The sequence below is a fragment of the Apodemus sylvaticus genome, chromosome 16, assembly GCF_947179515.1.
Source record: "Apodemus sylvaticus chromosome 16, mApoSyl1.1, whole genome shotgun sequence".
NCBI lineage: Eukaryota > Metazoa > Chordata > Mammalia > Rodentia > Muridae > Apodemus > Apodemus sylvaticus.
In genome coordinates this window covers 58,946,669-58,968,778 of record NC_067487.1, presented here as the reverse complement: position 1 = coordinate 58,968,778, position 22,110 = coordinate 58,946,669, and the positions used below count along the sequence as shown (strand labels likewise).

The following is a 22,110-nucleotide window of genomic DNA, read 5'->3' as shown; positions in this document are numbered from 1 at the left end:
TACAATTTATGAGGGCAACAAAATTACAGTTATGAAGTAGTAATGAAATAATTTTACGGTTGGGGGTTCCCAGAACCTGAGGAACTATAAGAAAGGGTCACAGCATTAGGAAGGTTCAGAACGGCTGGTTTAAACAAACTCTATCCCACTAGACATAGTTGCTTCTGTCCTTTTTCTGAGTCCTCATAGCTTTTTTTTTTCTCTCTTCCAACTTAAAGGCTTTATCTGACACAAAATACAATATGGCTACAGGAACACCAAACTCCAAAGACAAAGGAAAGAAAAAGAACCATGCTTCTATCTAATTTGTAATGAGCAGGAAGCCACTAAACAAGTAACAAATGGGTACGCTTTACAGATGAGTCTTTCCTAATGCCGATACTTTCGGAATTCCCACTCTCTGTTGCTCAACAGACACAACTGCCTCGTTTTGAGCCATTGAGAGATGCAGTGGAAATGAAAAGCACCGTTACAGACTCCCCATGCAACTGTACACTCTTCGGAAGTAGCTGTTGCCTGGTTGGCCTGACATTCGATACAAAGATCCAAAATGTGGTGCCTGCTGATGGCACAGTTATCAAGCACAATATCCCAGACCCAGAGGGCTACTGCGTTCCACTTTTTAACTTCAAAGTGATTCTTGCCCGAGCCGCTGTTGGTGCCACTGGGGGTATCCACATCCATCGCCTCCACTATTTTTCCTTATAGCTCTTAATATGTCATTTCCTTTGGTGGATAATAGCTCCTACTATGTGCAGTGAGCAGAATTTCATGTTGACTTCAATACTCTTGTAAAATTCCCATCCACTGGGTGTGAGTTCTGCCAGTGACACAGCGAACCATGCTCCAGAGATAATATGGCAAAGGAATTTTGCACAGTGCAATTCAGATGCCCAAAACATTGGGCATGGATGTGGAATTACTCTTGGTGGGAGAGACTAATTAGATCAGCGTTTTGAAAAGAGATGTCAAAAGGGGTTTGAAAGTGTGAGAGGGATTGGGTACAAGGGAGAGACCCTCTGCTTGCTTGGGCATGGGGAGGTCCATGGGACAAGCAGGCAGCTTCTAGGATCTTAGAACACTCCTTGGCCAGCAATTAGCAAGGAACTTAGGTCTACAATCTCAAGGAACTGAATCTATCCCAACTACATGAAGATGGTTTTGACTGTCTGACTCTCCAAGTTTGTCTTCTCATCACACAAAGTGGTTCTAGATGTTACAAAGACAGACATTGCACGTATCACACTGCTAGACATAGGAGATGATGGAACAATAAAAATAGCAGATGGGAAAAAAAATCCCAAAATGTATTGCCATGGTTTGAATATTTACATCCCTCTAAATTGCACAGGTTAAAAATCTTCACCAGACTGAGGGGTTTAGAAGGAGGAAGAATCTTTGGGAGATTGTCTCAGGAACATGAGCACTCACAAAAGATAAATAAATAAATAAATAAATAAATAAATAAATAAATAAATAAGCCTTCATCTTTTTTGAGGGCACAGGGATATTCCCATTGTGGACCAGAAAGAGGACCTTATCCAGAACTTAAATCTATCATTGTCATTGTCTCAGACACCTAAGACTTCTAAAACTGAGACACAAACTCTGTTATTTATGTCACCCCATCTATGATAGTTTAAAAAATATAAGTCAAAATACATTAAGGTACTTATTTTGAGGGACAACTTTGTTTTGGTACATTTTATGTGTGTGTGTATGTGTGTGTGTGTATGTGTGTGTGTGTGTATGTGTGTGTGTGTGTATGTGTGTGTGTTCATGCATACATGTGCCCATGAATGCATGCATGTTTACATACTTACTCATACATGATATTATCTATGAATTTCATGAGATCTGAATGTGTGGAGATGGCTAAATTGAGTCATGTAGACTTATTAAATAATTCCCATACTGACCAGGTCAACTGTTACTCTTTTTCCTTGTGAATCAAAAAAGGATCATCTCAGCTTCCTCCGGAAGCAAGAAAATGTGTTTGTATTTTCAAGATTCTTCTCTTAATATCATCAACTTTGGTTTTAAAAGAGGGTCAAAACATTTTGACTCTGAAAAAGTTCAGGCACTACAGCCCAACTAGAAGGAACCCAGGCTGAAAGCCTCGGCATTTGACTATTTGGGCAGGAACGGAGTACGAAAGCCAAGCGATTAAATGCTTAAACTCTGCTTTGCCGTCCTATCCCAATGGAGAGCGGCTTGGCTGATAGAAAAGCGAGTATCTCCAGAATGGATGAAGACCTGAAGGAAGCAACAGCTAGTGGCTTCCTCTGGACCACCCTGCTTTAACGCTGGAAAACAAACACATTGTTAACTAATTTTGGTCCCCTCCTCAAACAGAGACACATTCAGAGGAAGACTTCTTACTTGTCCAAATAATGAGAATTTAATAGTAAGACGGGGATAAAATCTTTGTCTTTTTTTTTTTTTTAATGGAACTTAAAATTTTTCAGATTAAATAGGAGGCATTTCCTCCAGAGAATTCCATTCCAAGTCCAGTTTCAGAAACATCTACCATATGACCAGCACTGAAGAGAGGAGGATTTTGTACCATTTGACAGCTCTAAGCCTGTCACACTCCCTCCATCTCAGGTCCTATGTGCCCTTGTCAGTGACTGGGATAGGAGGATGAAGAGCACGTTCCCACTTAGGGATCAGCTTGAGCAGGACAGGCATGCTCCCCCAGAACGCCCTCCAGCTTGCTACCCTGTACCACATTGTGCCTGCTCAAGAGTCTGGAATCCAACCTTGGCATCAACAAAGACGGCTTGGAGGGAGATGTGTACCACACTGCCAAGGGCCTCCATACCCAGGTTCTGTCATAAGTGTTTTGTGCCCTGGTCTCCCACCCAGGTCACCCAACAGGACCAGGCCAGTCACTGAAGCTATGGCCAAAGGGTGTCTGGGGCTCTGCCCAGAGAGATCAAAGGGACTTTTCCAAAGAAGCACCCTGGGGCAGGAGACTGTTTCAGCTGTGCCACGGCTAGTGAGTGCTGAGGGCAAAGGACCTTTTCCAATCCACCAATAACCAAATAAATACATGAACAAAATACAATTTAAAAATTCCATCTGCTATGCCAGAAGAAAGGCAGAAATCATCTCTCCTCTCTACATGAAACAGGATTATACAGGTTCTGACATGAAGGGACAGATGAGAAAATTATATATATATATATATATATATATATATATATATATATATATATATATATAATGTACATAAATGAGTCAAACAGTTAAACTAATAAAAACAATGGCTATTACTTAATGCCAATTATATTATTTGTATCATCTTCTGGGTGCCTTTTATTATTTGTAAGAAGTTGTGACTTTATTATTTATTTTAAAAGACATTCACGCTTGAACCTAATTTTATATCCTGCTCATAACAAAGGTTCCATGTTTTACAGGCTTCGTGAAAACCTGGGTCTGCCCTTAAGAGAAAATAGATTTTAACGAACCCGACCAGATAGATAATAAATAAAAAATCGCTGGCTCCAAGAGAAAACTTCTTTATCTTCTTAAAAACACAACAACCAAAACCAAAGCAAAGCAAAACAAGTCTATTAAATTCTCATTCGTGCTGGTCTTGGATCTACTGAAAAGCCGAACGAGAGGGTGTTTGAAGTATTTACATCTACCAAAGCTGCCTATCCCGACCTCAGTGGAAAAGGCAGGCACAGCCCTGTCTTCCAAATGGGAAGAAGGCCAGTTTGCCCGAGCCTGGTTTTGGAAAGAAATTAGAAGATGGACAGCCCCCTGCCCTGATTGAAGACCATATCATCTCATCAGTATATTTCTTTAGAAATGAGTTAGGAATTCAGAGGCAGCTGCTTCCAAATGTCTGTGTAGCACACCGGCCAAGGTTTTCCATTTACTCGGGAGGGAATGGCAGGGCTGCTCGCCACGGAAGAGGAAAAGCACTGCCTGCCCATTTTGTTTTAACAAAACCAAAGGGCTCTTGATTTATCAGCACATTTGACACAGTCTTTATTGCGCTCACGGGGATGAGGGTGAGGATGGGCAGTGGAAATAAAGGTTGTAAATCTTATAAATTCAAGTCCTCTAAAGTAGGCCAATTGGTCAGCTGTGAACTTGGCAGCATCCTGAGGCATGTGTGCTGGGCAGCTTGGGAACACGATGTTCTGTTTCACTTCTGAGAGCAGAGGAAAGAGGGATAAAAGCTCAGCCCAGGACAGAGAGGGCTCAGCCCAGGACAGGGAGGGCTCAGCTCAGGACAGAGAAGGCTCAGCTCAGGACAGAGAGGGCTCAGCCCAGGACAGAGAAGGCTCAGCCCGGGACAGAGAGGGCTCACACAGACAGGGAAAGGGCTGTGTGATAAGGGGATGAGGCAGGCAGGGGCGGGGCAGGAGGAAGCCCCAACATAAGGGGAAAGAGAGAATAGCAGCATCTAGAGAGACTGTGGTCCTGATGTTTCCTGAAACTACTTTCTAGAAAATTCGGAGTGCTCCTGTGACTGGAGGCTAAAGCTAACAACTGACTTGTTTAGTGTAAGAGAAATGAGAGTTTTTGCAAACGCACTTGAGAACAACACTAACTTTATAAGCTGTGAGCTTTAAAGATATGTGACAAAAAGAAATATTCAAAAAGCATATTCAAAACGGGAAACCTGGGATTCTTTAGATCTTCTTTTAATAAGGACTTGCTTGGGTTTTCTCAAAACCTAAATTCATATTTTATATTGTTTCAACAAATGTCTAGCTGTTAATGTGTAAAATGATACAATAAATAACAATGATAAAGCCTTCTGACATATTTAAGTGGTGACTAGTCTCAAGCCATACAAAGTAATTATTGTCCTCCCTTCCTCTCCCTCTCCTCTGACTCCCCTATCCTCTCCTGTGATGGCAGGGAGAGAACTCAGACACAGTGACCAGAGTTCAAAAAAGGCAGGGTGACAGACAGCAAACTATACCTTAACTCATGGAACTTTTTATGGGGCAAGACCAACTGCCTACACCTTCAGATTTGTTTTTTCCAGTAACTTTGAATTGAATTAACATGATGTTCCACCAGACAAATTCATTTACAATTGACAGTATGCAATGAAGATAGTCGCATACATTTTTCTTCAAGTATGCGAATGGCCCGTTTGAAAGAGCAGAGCTTAAGTTGAAGAGCCTTGCTTAATTTTTCAGGCACACTATTGTTTGACGGTATTAAGTAAATGGAAAGCCACCTTTTATGGGATTTTTCTGTATTTACACTCTACTTCTCTATTAATGGACAGACTAAGCTTAATTGTAAAGACAAACCTGATTTTTACTCAGCTGTATCTCTTCTCCCCCTGTTACACCCCAAAAGACAAAAACAAAAAGCCCCCTATTTGTCAGCTTAAAAAGCACCTCAGATGCGGAGGCTAGCAGACTCAGCTGGTCTTTGTAAAGGAGTTTATAGCTTTCAGCGGAGCTCTCTGAGTGAGCCTTCTCATTCTCAGCTGCTGGCTCTCTGCGAGCTCCCTGTGGCCTCTGACCTCATCTCCATGGAGACAGAGGTGGGAAGAGGGGAAAAAAAAAAGAAGAAGGAAACTTTTTAGGCACCACTTCTAAGTCTCAGGTCCTCTGACAGTACTGACCACACACCAATAGCAGAGACTCTCGGTTGGTTCTCCCAGGTTAAAAGCCCAAGAGGTAACTGATCTGAAAAAAGGGCGTTTGCAAAGATGGGAGCAAGGACCTGCCCATCCTCAGTGCTGTTTAATTGGTGCTCAAAGCTGCAGCTCAAAGCAGCTAAAGGCAAAATGGCTGCTGACATTTAGCAGCAGAAAGACGCTCCCACAATCATTCAGAGTGTGGCTTCTGGCTGAAAGCCGTGAATGTCAGGTGTCAAGACTTCGCACTTTCTATAACCTGTGGGGGCTAGTGTCTCTCCAGACATCAAAAAACTTGAGATTTTAATTAGGAAAACTCTTTAAAGAAAAAAAAATTATTTTCCTCCTCTGTATTAGTTAAATCTACTTCCTTGCCTACCAGTGTTTGTTCCTGGTCATTCATCTAAGGCCAATGAAAATAATGGCGAAACTCCAGCCACTGGTTCTCCAGTTGGGACCTGTAGTCAGGGATTGTGTAGTTGCTGCACAGTGCTAAGGGAGGATGCTTTATTTTTACCTAACCATAGTCTCTTGGAAAAAGAAATCCCAAATACTGCTAGCCAGGAAAACAATACAAGAATGCACACAATGAGTCCCTTACACCCAAGGCTCAGTTATGACAATTGTCAACTCAAGGTTGTTCGTGTTTCATACGCTCCCTTAGACATTTCTTCCTTCATTATTTTGAAGCAGGTCTAACATACTTTTATTCATAAGTACTGTAACATGCATTTATAAACTAGAAGGACTCATTTAAAGGCAATACAATGCCATTAGCATTCTTAAGTAATTAAGAACAATTACCTAATGTCAACAAATATCAGCAAGATGACTGAATTATGATGATGTTCTTTCTATTCCATAAATTCAGACACTTAAAGCAGAAGAGGCATGAAATCCTGCAGAATATCCTTCCCTTCCACACGTCCCCACAACCCGTCCCCGGAGATAAGCAGGAGAATCCTGACAAGAGTCCAGTTACAGACAAGACAAGCAATCTTCCAACATCGAAAAGCTTCCGATAAAAACAATATATTTACTCAGTGGTCAACTTCATTACAATTATATCACAATTCCCAAGACTCAGCGAGCAAGTATTGTTCTCCCCACTTTACAGACAAGGAAATGAAGGCACAGAGGGATATGTGACAGCCAGTTGTGGGGATTTATTCACTCTTTTACTCTCCGATGTTTCTTACACCTTTGTATCTATTGATTGTATTTTTGTTGTTGTTGTCGTTGTTAATACAAATGCTTTATTTAATGGTTGCAAGTCATCCCATGGACTAAGTGGGGATATCCAGGACCCAGCAGCAAGGTCAAAGCAACCTCTAAGCTTCTCTTTCTCTGTTGTAGTGGGGATTGGACTCAGGGCTTGTGCATGTTATACAAGCACTCAGCTACCGAGCTATCTCCTCAATAACCAAGAATACTCTTTTAAAATCTCTAGAGATGAAAAACGAAAGAAAAGGAAACAAAACAAAATAAAAAACCCAAACTTCTCATCATAGACTTGTTGACACAGGGAAATGGCATTTTTAACATAAGAGCTAGATAATTTCCCACCTCCAAATCTTCACTAAGCAAGCTCCTATGTGACAAGCTTTCCGAAGATGGAAATGGACATCAGAAGATCTGATTTTCAAAGAAATATCCTAACAAGGAATGAAAAGTGTCTGGTATCTAAACATGAACAATGGATAAAAGAATATAATAATGTTCCAGTTAAGACAGATAAAAGATAACAAAGCACAAAAGTTACTGATTAAAAGAGCTTGTCAGATTGCCATTTACCAGTTAAACACAGTGCTACTTAGTTTTCGGCCTACAAATGTCAATTAAATTTAGACTTTAAAAAAATAAAAATACATGTTAAAATTTCTAGGCTAAACATTAAAACTACAAAAAAAAAGCAAAAGGAAAACTGGAGAGAGGGGAAAAACAAAAAACAATTCTCTAACAAACAAGAAAGGAGAAGAATTTTTAAAAAAATCTGATTCAATAGAATATGAAATGTTTTGAATAGATCAGTAAAGAATGTAGGAGGACTAAAGTCATCAAGTACAAGACTATAAAACTGAACTTAAAATAAAAAGAAAGCAATATGCTGTTTTACATGAGCCTCATTTGGCAAAACCTTAAGTACAGAGCAAGATTAAAAGCTAGTACAGAAAATTAGATGATAGTAAATTGCACAAGAAACTGACCCTGATTTGGTTTATCAGAGCATTACTAGAAATAAATTGAGTCACTCTATCTTTGCAAAAAAACTTTAGTTCACCAGAAAGATGTCAAAACTCTAATTTAAAAGATGCAATGATATAGATTCAGAATATATGAAGTAAATGTGAAGATAACATTATGGCAGAGCTGACAAGGTCGTTTGACACACCAGATCTGAAATTCTCCAATCCAAGCATGCATTGGAATCGTGGGGAAGGATGGTTGAAACAGAAACTGCTAGGTACCACTCTGAGAGGTCCTGAGTCAGTAGGTCTGGAATCAGGGTTGAGAACCATGTTATTAGATATCAATATTACTGGTCCAAAAGGAAGATCCTAAACATGCAGGCACACACACACACACACACACACACACACACACACACACTCATATAAACACAAACACACACACATAGAGTGAGATGTATACTACTAATATATGAGAGTATGTGTTGATATAAGACATCATAAAATTATTAACAACACCTCTCATGGCACAATATTAAACTGTAAGTAACTCATAGTATGTTTATACAGTTGGGCACTGTATATGACAAAGAATTAATGACAGTATTGTGCATCGACATAGCCCATTCTCAAGAACAGTGACAGAGGAGAAACCAAAGAGACACGCTGGGATACATTCAGATAAAATTCAGGGCAGGACACATTAAGACGTAGTTTAGTGATACATCTAGAGATAATTTTAGAAATCTAAAGGAAAGAGAACAAAATCAGAGACAGGAATTCACTGAGTCATGGGAATGGAAGGACGCAGGTCTGGAAAGTGATGCTGTCTTGCTTTTGGTGAAAGTAGTTGGTGGATTTTTGGATGTTTACTTTATTCTATGATCTATGTACAAATGATGCCTCATTTTGCATCTGCTATGATTCAAATATGAAATGTCCCCCAACAAGATCATGTGTTTGAACACTTTGTCCCTAGTTGTAGTACTGTTTTGGGAAGCTTAGGAACCTTTGGGATGTAAGGCCTAAGTGGTTGGTATAAGCCACTGGAAGCATAACTTGAGAGTTATGGGCAGGCCTTACTTTTGGGAAAACTCTCTGTAACTGGTTCATCAAGATTTGAGGAGTCTCTTCACACACTCCTGCAATAGTGAACACTATGATGTTTGCCCCACCACAATAAACTGTTTCTTTTGAAACTGTGAGCCAAAATAAATCCTTGGGTTGTTTCTATCAGTTTCTTAGAGTTTTATTGCTGTGAAGAGACAGCATGACTAAGACAGCTCTTATAAAGGAAAACACTTAATTGAGGCTGGCTTACAGTTTCAGAGGTTCAGTCCATTATCATCATGGAAGGAAGCATGGTAGTGTGCAGGCAGACATGGTGCTGGAGGAGCCGGGAGATCTATATCTGGATCCACAGCAGCCAGGAGGAGATTGTGTGTTTTTTACACTGGGCGGGACTTGAACATTGAAGGCCTTGAAGCTCTGCCTTCTCAGTGACACACTTCCTCTACAAGGCTGCATCTACTCCATCGAGGCCACACCTCTTAATGGTGCTTCTCCCCATAGACCAAGCATTGAAATACATGACTCTATGGGGGCTGGGGGTGGGGAGAGCCAAACCTATTCACACCACCATAGTCAGGGTTTTGTTGTTTTACACAGCAATGAGAAAATGGGAGTAACATAGTAACCATGATATGTCTCAAGAAGTTAAAAAACCATCAAAACACATGGTATTAAGTAGGACCAATCACTTGTACCCAAAGGGTCAAGAATAGTTTCCACACAGAAATGGCATTTGAGCCCTTAGTAGAAATTTGACAGCTAAAGGCTGGCGATATAGGGATGAAGATAATTTTATAATCAAGTCATGGTGTGTAGCTCAGCCTTGCAAGAAACACAGAAGACAGGTTTGTGTGAAAGGTTGACAAAATTTTTAATCCAACAAACACACAAGGGTAGACTTTTTGGGAGAAATGATACATGGCAGGTACACTCTGATAAGAGCAGAGCCTCAGAAAGCCAGGGGTGCAGCTGCTTCCTGTGTCTGCAGAGGAATTTCAAAGAGTGTGGTTTACCAGCAACACTCAGGTTGAAAGTCTGGATTTACAGTTAGACTCTTCTCCATGGAAACTGAGACATCTTTGACAGAGTTTTTAAAGAGACAGGATTTAGGACAGGGTGTGGATGAAGATCAAAAGTCACTAACTCTTTTACCTTTATTGTTATAATTTATGGTGTAACAGGCATGAAATGTTAAGTGTGCATTTCTATGAGTTATACAATAAAAACTCAGAGTCACTCTCATCTGATGTGCCCATTCTAATGTCTACTACCTGGAGGAACCACTTTGAACTCGCTAGGTTTTTCTGACTCTCCTATATTCTGAAGTATACATTTATACTTTAGCTTCTTGACTTCAACTTTTTTTTCTCTGCTAGATGAAGACTTGGTTCTTATGATCACCAGCTCTAAATGCTGCCACAGTTTCAGTTCCCTAACTCCTAACCTCCCAACATGAACATCACTAGCTTGTGGCTATGTCAAAGAATAGTGATACCAGTCACAGGGTCTTGTAAATATTGCTTTCTGCACTGTGACTGTGTTTTGTTTCCTGATTAACAGGTGAGGGGAGGTTAATTGTTTTTTTCATTATTAACCATATCAAACTATAAACTCTTGGGCCCTTGTCTCTCCTCCTTCCCTTCTCCCTCTCTTCATGTGGTCATGTCCAGCCTCTGCTTCTCTCTCCTCTCTGCCTTTCTCTGCCTTTGCTGCCCTCTTAATCCCCCTCAGCATGGACCTGCTGAGGCATCTCCTTCCTCTACACCTCACCACACCGCCGTAGTATATATCTTTTACCTCTTTATCTTTTTATAATCACAACAATTCCTATTTAGCAAAGTAACAGCAGTAGCTTCCCTAGGATCTTCACAGCCACAGGCTTTTGATTAGGTTTACAATTTCAGAGTAGAATTCCCTACCTTAGAGTGGGGTCTCAATTCAATCAGAAAGCACTTGGTTACTCCGGTAATTGACTCGCCCCTCTTACACAGTGGGCTCATCTTTCCTGATTGGCGGGTATTGTTGCACATGGGTTCACAACGAACTAACAATGCTGATAGCAATCTCATCGCACAGTGCCTTCTGGAGCAGTGAGCGTCATCCAACAGGGTAGCAGCTTCCAGCCTGGTTTCAGCTTGATTTCTCTTGTTCAAGTAGAACAATCATCATTTCATCTTTTCTAAACTTTCGGGCTAAAAATACTCTAAAGTTGGAATTAGAAAAATTTAACTCCAGGCATGAATAGAAGAAATCAGTTAGAGCAGGTATAGCCACCACAATAGAATTTTGCTGGCAGTGGCTGTGTCAAGGTTTTACAATGTCAAGTTTTTCAATAGCCCTGTCATTGGGAACAATGTTCTATTAGCCCCAGCCAAAACTAAAGTGCATAATAGTTTTCAAATTTCAGCTCTTTCCATGAAGAAGAAGAAATATATTTAGGGATAGATCACTGAAGCAATTACCTGCTAGAAAAAACAAAAACAAAAAAACCCAAAACAACAACAACAATAACAACAACACCAAAACTCAACAAAACATTTCCTCTGCTTTGGAAATGTATTTAGTTTTCATGTTTGACTGAATAATTCTCTTTTAGTAGCTAATCTCTCCCCTGTGGTACCATGTCATCAGTTATTTTTAATATAACTTAAAATATGTTCACCACTGATATATGTCAACAATAAGAACAGTTTAACTCTATTGTGTCTTTATTTCTTTCATGTAAAATTTTAGTTTAAATTTGATTTAGGAATGATTGGACTTCTCTGAATGTTTGGTCTGTTATTTAGATATCACTTTCTAAATAATACATTACATTACCATCTATTGAGTCTAGGCTCACCTTCATCATGTAGTCAGGTCAGAGCTTAAGGTTTGCTTTCCTTGTGCCTTATTGGCTTATATGTTTATTCCTACATAAAATCATGTGTAGTAATTATTTTACTTTAGTGGATATTATCAGTAAACTTTGGAAATTTTGTAAAAACCTTCTTACTAATTTTGTTAGACATAATCATGGATTATATTGTGCTGAGAACTGGAGTGATACAACTTTTGTGTATTGTCACCCATGATGAGGTGGGACTTTTCATCTATGAAGTTGTCTCTGAGTCAGTCTTCAAGTTCCCCAAAGTACCCTGTCTCATTTAGGGTTCAGACTGCTGTGAAGAAACACCATGACCAAGGCAGCAATTATAAGGACAATATTGAATTAGGGCTGGCTTACAGGTGCAGAGGTTCAGTCCATTATGATCAAGGCAGGAGCATGGCAGCATCCAGGCAGGCATGGTTTGTGAGGAGCTGAGAGTTCTACATCTTCATCTGTCAGCAGCTAAGGAGAAGACTGACTTCCAGGCAGTAAGGAGGAGGAGGAGGTTCTCTCAAAGCCCACCCCCACAGTGACACACCTCCCCCCACAGGGCCACACCTCCTAAGAGTGCCACTCCCTGGGCTAAGCCTTATTCCAGCCATCATATACCCATTCCTTACGCTTAGTTAACGCATCAAACTCCAAGCTGGTACACCAAGCTGGAGTTTGATGGAATAATTTCTTTGGTCTGTTGTTGGTATCTTGCCTGTGGAGAACAAATATTTGTTTACATTTCCTCAGGAAAAGTCATGTAAAACCTTCTCTGGGTACAGAGAACAGCAGTGACTCTAAGTTGTCACCATTAGCTATGACAGAGAACTGTGCATTTAAAATTTAATATTCCTAAACTGGGATTTCCTTTGGTGACCTAAAGTGATACAAAACTGTATTTATGGAGTCACTGGAAAGTTTCTAAATTTTTCTCCAGAGGTAGGAAACTTTCCTCATGAATGTATTTAATATAAGTCTCTGTTGTTTCACCCCCACAAAATCATGTTTCTGTTATAGGTCAATTTTATCTTTATGGGTTTAACTTAACAACAAACTGCCTCATTAGCTTTCAGTGCTTGCATGGTATTCCATATTTGAGTATTTCATGTTGTATTTAAATAGTTCTCTAATGGTAGATACCTAGATTATTCCCAATAATTTCCCACTACTATCAACTATTAATATTGATTTTATCTTTGACCTTTTCTGTAAGTTACATGGACCATTGCTATGTTAAAAGCTAGGCTTGGTGGCACATGCCTCTAATCCCAGCACTATGGAGGGAGAGTCAGGAAGATCTCTGTGAGTTCAAGGCTAGCCTGGTTTACAAAGTGAGTTCCAGGAGAGCCAGGGCTGTTACACAGATAAACCCTATTTTGACAAAAACAAAAAGCTAAAATGAACTACTATGCTAAGAAATGTTCATTTCATTTTTTGCTATTATTAGTACGTTGCTGACCCAAGAGGTTAGAGTAATTTATCTACTACTGAAACTCATGCCAGCGTGGCTAAGTCTCCATACACTCACAACATATTTGCTAGCAAGGCAGTAAATGCATCTATAGTTGAATTTGCATATCTGTGATGAATGAGATTGAGTACCACCTAAGTGTTTAGGAGCCTAATTTTTTTTTAAAGGGGACATTTGATAGTTTCAAATGCATAGTTTAATTTTAGAAAATAGATTTCCAATAATTATTATGGAAGTTAGCCCCGTGTTACTTGTTTTAGCTGATTAATAATTTTTCTATCTTCTAATTTTTTAATTTTAAGTATACTTTCTAGATTTATTTCATACGTAAGGAAATACTTCATGCTTTGATGTTATATAAACATTCTATCTTCTAAATATTTTAATAAACTTTTTACAGTAAAACATTTTATATCTTTTATAATTATTTTAATATATCATTGATAAGGCATTGATTGAACTCGCCCAACACCATTATTCAACTACCTTCAGTTTCCTCTATGTGACTTTAATTAAAATCATTTTAGTCATGGCTTCCTGAATGAAAAACAATGTGAGGCCAAGCACAGGCTTCATGATTGAACTATATACTACACTACTGTGGGAAGCTAGTTTCAGTAGTTCATTAATTGAAAAAGATTCATGTAAATTTAACCAAAAAAATAATCTCAAGAATATAAATGGAGATGTCTTATAAAATAATGCTTTAGTAGGTATCTGCATTTCTGTGGGGAAATCAATCTATCGAAATTGTACCTTCCTTGTGGGGTCAGTTTTGAAGGAGCCCACATTTCACTCACAGTTCAGTTTTCACTTTTACTTTATTACTGTTTGCGTTCGCTCTGTGGTTCTGATTGTTTCCCTTTTCCTCTGTCCCTGTGAATTTACCTTTTTGCTTACTTTAGTTCAGCCTTGATTAGATTAGCTAGTGGTCCCCCTCTTCCATTGAATTTCCGGTTTTTAGATTTACTTCTTGGTTTTATTGTACTTTTGGTTTATAATTAATTAAATAGCTCATTTCTTAAGCTTCATGAAGTAGTTCTTTCTTATTTTATTAAATTAATTAACTGGGTGGACATTTGGCTGAGAGCTCACTAATGTTTTGGGTTCCTATGTGTACAAATAAACTTTTAGGATAGAAACAGAAAATCTTAAGTTTAGCCAATGAGAAAGCACCAACCATGTTCTGTCTTGGGATGTTCGATAGATGACACCAAAGAAGGCCAATGGTGAGCTGAGGGCATTGTTGTAGTATAGTTTGCTTCTGCATTTAAAAGCCTGCTGTTCACTCAGCTGATTGGAGCTCTCTAAACCCGTCATTCTAAGTGCTGCCTGATTCACAGAGTCTTTAGTGCTCCAAGAACCTGTTGAAGTAGTTGTGTCTAAAGTTTTTCTTGTAACAATGTCATATTAATTTTTTGACTGGCCTGCACCAGTTATCCTGGATTCAGTGCATGGGTGTCATTCTTGATTTCTGATTGGCTTTCTCCTCTGTTTCATTAGTTAGGGAATGTTTCCAATTTCTGAGATGTAAGATATGGTTGTTGCTTTGTCTTATTCTTTAGTTTTAAACATTTAAGTCTAGCCTATTTGTGATAGGTAAGTTTCTTAAAAAAAAGTATTTAGATAAAGTTAGTTTTCTGAAAACTTGATATACCTAGAGAGAAAAGAACTGGAGTGTAAGATAGAGTGAGCTTGAGATGCAGTGGATTTTCTGTCCAGGGTCATATCTTTGAATCCTCACCTTGCTCTTGTGGAAAGGGTGAAAGGCAAGGGATGGAGAAAGGCCGCAAAGCCTGTAGGGTAAGTGTTCCAGCAGGTTAGGGGCCTGGCGCAGGGGTTGGGAGAGGGACTTACACATGATAAGCCAACACTCGGGTCTTGTGTTACCAGGGAGGAAGGAGGGAAAAGGGGCCACTAGCTATTGTTTTACTTGAGGAGATTTTTAGAAACATGTGAAAAAACTCCATGAGTAGACAAAGAAATCCCCAGGGAAGAACCAACCTGGTTTAAGACAACAAGGTTAAGACTTTTGCTCTGTGCGGGTGGGTTTCCTGGTTTCTCTCACTTCAGATCTAGTTTCACTGCTAGGTAATACAGTTGGGCCTTTGGAGGGTCATAGCAAGTGTATGATTGTGAAAACAATGCATTCAAGAGAACAGAAGCTGTCAGTGCAAAGCTATCTTCCCTGGCTTGCACTTTCTGCTCTTAAGGCAAATTGTATGGTCTTCTAAGGAAAAGGCAGGGAAAGAAAACACCGTGTGCGGTGTTATGGTGGTGGTGGGGTTATGAAGCTCAGAAGGTTGTTTCTGCTTTTCCACTAAGCAGGATCTGGGGTAGAATACTGACACTGGTTAAAGACCTTCACCTCTCAGGAAAGTTTATGTGAGGATAGCAGTCTTTGTGCCCGTTTCTGAAGCGTGGCAAGTGCTAAGAGGCCCAGATGGAGCCAATGCACAGGAGTTATCTTCTGTCTCTGCCATTTGTTTAACCTTGGGCAAATTACCTGATCCTTTTAAGAACTGATCTCCTCCTGTGCAATATTGGAATAATGATGTTGTTAGGAAGTGTTGTGATGATTAAATCAGGTAACTAAACAAAACACAGCGCCTAATAGATAAGCCGAGCTAAGCTCCAAACACTGATGCTGCGTATCAGTGACAGGCAACTTATCAAACAGTGCCAGGCATGGTGGCACGTGCCTTTAACCTCAGCACTCCAGAGACAAACCTCTGCCTTTGAGGTCAGCCTGACTTATAGAAGGGGTTCCAGGACAGCTAGGGCTATACAGAGAGACCTTGTCTTGAAAAACTAAACAAAAAAAAATAAATCAACACAACGACCACACAAAAAGCAAACAGATCCATGGAGAAATAAATGAGCTATATTAGGGATAGGACTAATCCCCAGCTAGTTGCAGCTGGATTTATTTTAAGCAAGTTTATCCCATCACCCTTGTTTCTGCTTCTTCATTCAACCCAACTGTCAGTTGACCCAACCCAACCTCAGCAGTCTCCCCACTAGTACAACGGAAGGGTCAGCTGGCTGAACTTGACCTTCTTTTCCGACTCCTCATTGTTACCCTCGGTGATTTTTTTATAGGTTTATTTTATTTATATGAGTACAATGTAGCTGTCTTCAGACACACCAGAAGAGGGCATTATAGATAGTTGTGAGCCACCATGTGGTTGCTGGGCATTGAACTCAGGACCTTTGGAAGAGCAGTCAGTGCTCTTAACTCCAGCCCCACCCTCAGCCATCTTAGGTTCAGTTCTACACAGTGCTCATAATTACTCCTTTGGGTCATACAAGGCCCAAATATAGCTCATGATCAAATGTAGACACGGCCTGTATCTTTCATTCTTCTTTAGTTTTTCTACATTTCGTTCTGACATGGTATCCGCTGTTGTCATCATTCCAAAACTAGATGATACCTGAGATCCAGTCACTCAAAGATAGTAAAAATGAACTTGGGAATAAAGTTGGTGGAATGATATTTGAAGTTGTCATACCCCCTCTCTTGAATGATGTGCAATACAAAGTTTTGGTGCCAAGCAGCTCTGACTTGCATTGTTGGCCAATGACAACATTTGTGTGAACTAGAGCTTGTAATCTATTGACATGTTAATGTATCATTTGTATAATAAGGTTAGTACTATTCTATTCATATTCCAAAGAAAATTTAATGTGAAAAAGCCTGATACACTAGGTGTTGTTTCCTATTTCTCATAGGGAGGTATCAATTTCATGATCATGTGACCTGAAGTTTTTGGTTGAGTATGATAACAATAGCTGTCTTTGTTGATGTATTTTTTTCTATATACTAAATATATATACACATATATAATATATTTTCTATATACTAATATATATAATATGTATATATTATGTCTATAGCTATATAATTTTCTAACTAAAAGGGTATATATTTATATTTATTTATATATATAAATGTATTATATGTTAATTAACTAAAAGAATATATATCTATAAATCTATATTTATACACAATATATTATATAAGTATATATAATATATAAGATAAGCATATACTATATCAATATTAACATATAAATTATTATGTTAACATTATATATTAATAATATAGTATAATGTAAAAATAATAAATAAAATAAATAGAACACAAATAAATAAATAATGTGATAACAATATTAATATGCAGTATATTTATATATTATAAACATATGTATAATCCTTTTAATCAATTAATATATATTAATATACATGTATATATCCTTTTGGTTAAGAAATAAAGCATTTCAGTGATTGAGGACTTCTATTATATACAGGACTGTATCACCTAGCCTTTAAAAATCCTTTATTTTACATAATTTCCTATTGTCTCATGTTTTCCTCCAGGAAGTGGGATGCTTATGGGGTTGTTTGGGAATAATCTGGAGAGGGGATAGTCATGTGTGAAGCTCTAAGGAGTCACCTCTGTGCTGGCACAAGAAATAATGAGCGTATCACGGAAGAGGAAAAGAAGGTGAGAAGAAACTCAGGAAAAGTTGATAAACAGGAAGTATATATCATTTGCTCTTATCAAGTGACGCAGATATTCTAACAAACAGAAAAATTCTTCAAGCACCGACTAGAGAGAGAGTCTTTCAGGCTTTGTGAAATAAAAAGGAAAAGCAAAATAACCAAGAATCTAAGTGTCCAAGTGCTGGTTAACCGAGAGTTGGCTCTACGAAGAATGAAAACATCTGTTGGCTTTTTTGAAGGAAAAACAATCCCGTTGGGTTTTTCAGTGCAACGAATCCTGTTCTCAATTTTCTGGTTGGGAGTGATCCAGGAAAAAAATGACCTCTCCCATTCTGGTAATGAATTTCTATTCCCTTTTGAACTTTAAATATGTTAATTTAATCCCCAGATGGTCACCAAAAATATGTATTGTCAAACCCTCAATCTTGATGTATGCTCCAGAGCTGGTCCTACCCTGTTACTCCTCACTCTGTTCCAAACATAGAGCTCAGCAAGGGGAAGATGGCCTGTCCTGGCCTAGCCCAGGCCTGCCCTGCCAGTGTTTACAAGAATTTTGCCTTTTTGTCATGATGTCCCTTTGCAGAGTGGAAGTGTTCCCAACTCTACAATTTCCGAGATTGGCTAGGAAGAGTCAGTGGAATGCTATCAAAACCACATCACTTCCCATTTCTGGATTAGAAATCGCCAGCATTCGGAACACATTATTCTACAACAGTGAGTATCTCCAACTAGGAAGCAAGTTAGGTATGAATTAATTCAAGTGCAGATAAGTTTGTGGTCTAATGTGATGCTGGCCCTTGTTCACCCACTGTTTAGTGGTCAGAACAGACTATTTATAAGGTGGGAAGTCATCTCTTAACATTAAATTTGCTGCCATCTGCTATGTTCTGGGACCTGCACTGAAGGATCTTTAGAGCCCATAGGAGATGTGCTCCTGTCTCCAATATTATCCACACCTGTCTCTAAAGCAGCACAAACCTTCTAGCTTAGAAGGAGATAGAAACAGCACACGTACAATTATTAGATGGACATCTAAGCATCGATACGAGCGTTTATAGAGTATGAACATCTGAGGATATGGTGGAACTATTCATCAAAGTTCGTGGTCCCATGATACAGTGTGAGCATTTGTGTCAGAGTACCCACAAAGTAAGGCACAGACTTCCCATCCAGAACTGGATCCCTAAGATCAGGTGAGACAGGTCCACGTTGCCGTAGCATGAAGATGATAGGCTGGCTACAGAGACTTGACCACATTCTGTATCCAATGGTGATCCTCAGGTTTCTGTCTACATATTTGTTTTCTTTCTTGTTCTGCAAACATTGGAACTGACCTATAACATTAAAATATGGACAAGGTATTACTAGAAAAAAAAGCCATTGACATTATCATAGGTATTTTCTATGCCGATAATACACTCTTCTAATAAACTCATTTCCAGATCTTTGGAATCTTTATCTCCTCGTGTTCTTTTCCATTAGTTGGTCACTTCAATTAGTCAGTAAACTTTAGGTTTTAATAACTAAAGCTTTAGCTCCTCCAATGCATTAAGCTATGATCTATCAACTGCTTATCAGCTTCTATCCTTTCTGCTCTCTTCATATTCTCCATATTCCCACTGTGCTTATAACTTGTTTCCCCTTTCAGCACACTAGGTTCTCAAGCCTGCCCTCTTTCCTGATGGATAAGCCTTAGCTGTGGCTTTGGTTCTTATCTACACTGGGTATGAACCCATCACCCAACAGTCTTTCTGCACCACCTGTCTCCCCATTCTCCAGCCTAGTGCCAGTCTGGCCATTTGCTATTTTCAATGTGTTGCACGATTGTCCACCATTGCCTCTAAGCAATCAGAATCCTTCAATCCCACCCTGTCTTTTTGGTAATATGTATCATTTAACAATCTGCCCATCCCTAGTTTCATAGCCTGTCTAGATGAGCTTTCTCTACTCTCTTAAGCTGCCTTTGCAATGATTGCTGTCCCCTGATTTACAGGAACACTAAAGGCCAGCCCCTATGATATATCTGAAACAGAAGGACTCCATTTTATGACATGGAAGAGCTGTTCCTCTCCTGACCAGTGTTTATCTTTCTGTGTTGCTGAAGCCACTTCCACAGGATTATATAATTTGAAAAAAGTGGTGGTTCTGCATGTCACCCATTACCAGTGCTTTTGCACCCTCCTCTCCAATGCAATCTAAGCCTCTCCAATGGCTTAGATAATTTTGTCCCAACATCTAGCCTCATAGTTTCATCATATAAATCTTCATCATGGAATCATTCTTACATACATTTTGGACAAAGGATAAGAACGTTTTTGACCTATGTCTGCTACGTGCTTCAAGACTCCACTTTGGATACTGCATGGCGAAGCCACCCAGGATTTATACTCCTTATTTAATATTTTTTCAAATTTTCCTGTTAGTCCTTATCAAACCAGGATTTAAGAGAACAAGGTCCACATTTACCCGAACAGGGAATAATGAAGTCCAATCTCAGTTTATCAATAATTCTCTGATAGGAGAGGAGGAAAGCTATCAGAAATGCTAATAAAAACTAAACCTCAAAAGATAGCCAACAAAGAAGACTTATCCTTAAGAATAGGAAGCCCTTTTCTGTGAACCAATCTATTTCAGCAATATTAGATTAAATTTACATATGAGCCTGACCCAGAGACTTTCAGTGTAATTGCCAAGTCTTCCCAAGAGGGAAGGAGTGCCTCAGATAGGTAAGGCAGAGACAGCCCTCATGAATGAAAATTTCAGCATCACACTATCAGACATACAGAGCCCACGCTGTTATCAAATGAAGCCAAACTTCTAAGCCATTTTGAGGAGAAGGATGTAATTTTAAGCGCATGAATGAAACCATCTCACAAGCTTCTGTGATGGACACATCCTTGCAAGTGGTAGACAAGCTTCTAATCTGCTTGCTAAAGATCCTTCTCCAGAGATGCTAATAGCTCCTTCTTAACCAGAAAGGAACTGAAACTTTTGGAAAGAAGTATTTAGGGCATAGATTTCATGACCTGGGAATTTCCTAATCTCTCTACCCCCTTGTGAGAAATTCCCACACAGGGACAAAGTGTAGCATGATTCTCAGTAAGGAGTCAGGCAACCTTTGGCTTGAGTGAATGTTCAGATACCTCTTTAAGCCTTGGGTTCCTCATGTATAAATGGGATAATAGTAATAGTCGCCTAAAAGAGTTACTTCAAGGATCGAGTCTCATGTGTTCATCTGAATAAATAAGACTTTCAACTATTATCTGTTCACAGTAGTACTTTTGGCGTTTCTTCCAAGACCCCAACTGGTTCCATTTTGGGAAGGATGTTTTGTCACTGGGAATGATATTGCAGGTCATGCCTGAGTCCAAGAGGGTAAAAGGAAATCGTAGTGGCTACTTGAATGTACTGGCATGACATTAGCAGACCTTGTTCCCTTCGGCCCAAACACAAGGAGCGGCCAGTTCTTTGTGGTAGGAAAATCTGAGGTCTTCCTGGACTGGGTTACCCACAGAGGAATGGCTCAGTGGAGAGCCACAGTGAGGAGAGAAGCCTGGACTGGTGGGGAACACCCAAGGGGGATTTCAACCCTACGTGGAGAAGGATTTCTTATGAAGCAAGATAGGTCTTAATTTGCACAAGTCAGATCATGGAGCAGTATATGCCTTTGCACTCAATACAAGGAAATATCCATTCTGAACAGTTTTTGTAGTCATGTGCAGTGGCTATGCCAACAATCATGTATAAACATAACTATATCTGTATTTATATCTACAAACACCTTAGTTTCTTTTTGGTTTTATGACTACATAGCTGATAGAACCAGTTCAAGTGATGACAGCTTTATTAGATCTCTTTTCAGGGGATAGCTTAATGAACATTGGGGGGGGAGGAATGGAAGAGAGCAGCCTCCTCCAAGGTGGTGGGGTCTTGCAGCAAGACTCTACATCTCATTGGATCTAGAAGAGATCTCTGGCAGAAGAGGAGTTGTCCTAGAACCCTCAAATCCTCCATGAATGGCCTAGTATATTCTAGTGTATTCTAGCTGGGGATCATTTCCAAAAGGTCCCACAAGTCCTGAAAGCAGGGTCACCAGCCAGGTACCAAGTGTTCAAATATAAGAGCCAGTGTGGAACATTTCACAGTATTGATAACTATAATCTATGACCTATATCTATGACCTTTACTTCTGTCTAGAATGACTGCAATAGCTATTCAGTGAAATATTTCCATACACTATCTTTGGATGTGGCACCGATGAATGTTCTGAAATTTTATTTTGACGTTCTGCTCTCTGTGTTTTCTGATGAGACTCTCTATATATTTGTAATAAGAAAATAATAGAGTGTTAATATGGAAAAAGAAAACGAAAGGGAAAACACTGAAG

At 39.3% G+C, this 22,110-nt stretch overlaps 1 protein-coding gene across 1 annotated transcript; it reads right to left on the bottom strand.

Annotated features, from left to right (window-relative positions):
* Positions 1-369: 369 nt before the first annotated feature.
* LOC127666671 (E3 ubiquitin-protein ligase RBX1-like) lies at positions 370-2,822 on the bottom strand. Its single transcript, XM_052159638.1, has 2 exons — positions 2,729-2,822; positions 370-692 (listed from the first exon to the last, which is right to left on the bottom strand). The coding sequence occupies exons 1-2, from the start codon at positions 2,820-2,822 to the stop codon at positions 370-372; spliced, it is 417 nt and encodes a 138-aa protein (XP_052015598.1).
* Between the last annotated feature and the right edge of the window lie 19,288 nt (positions 2,823-22,110).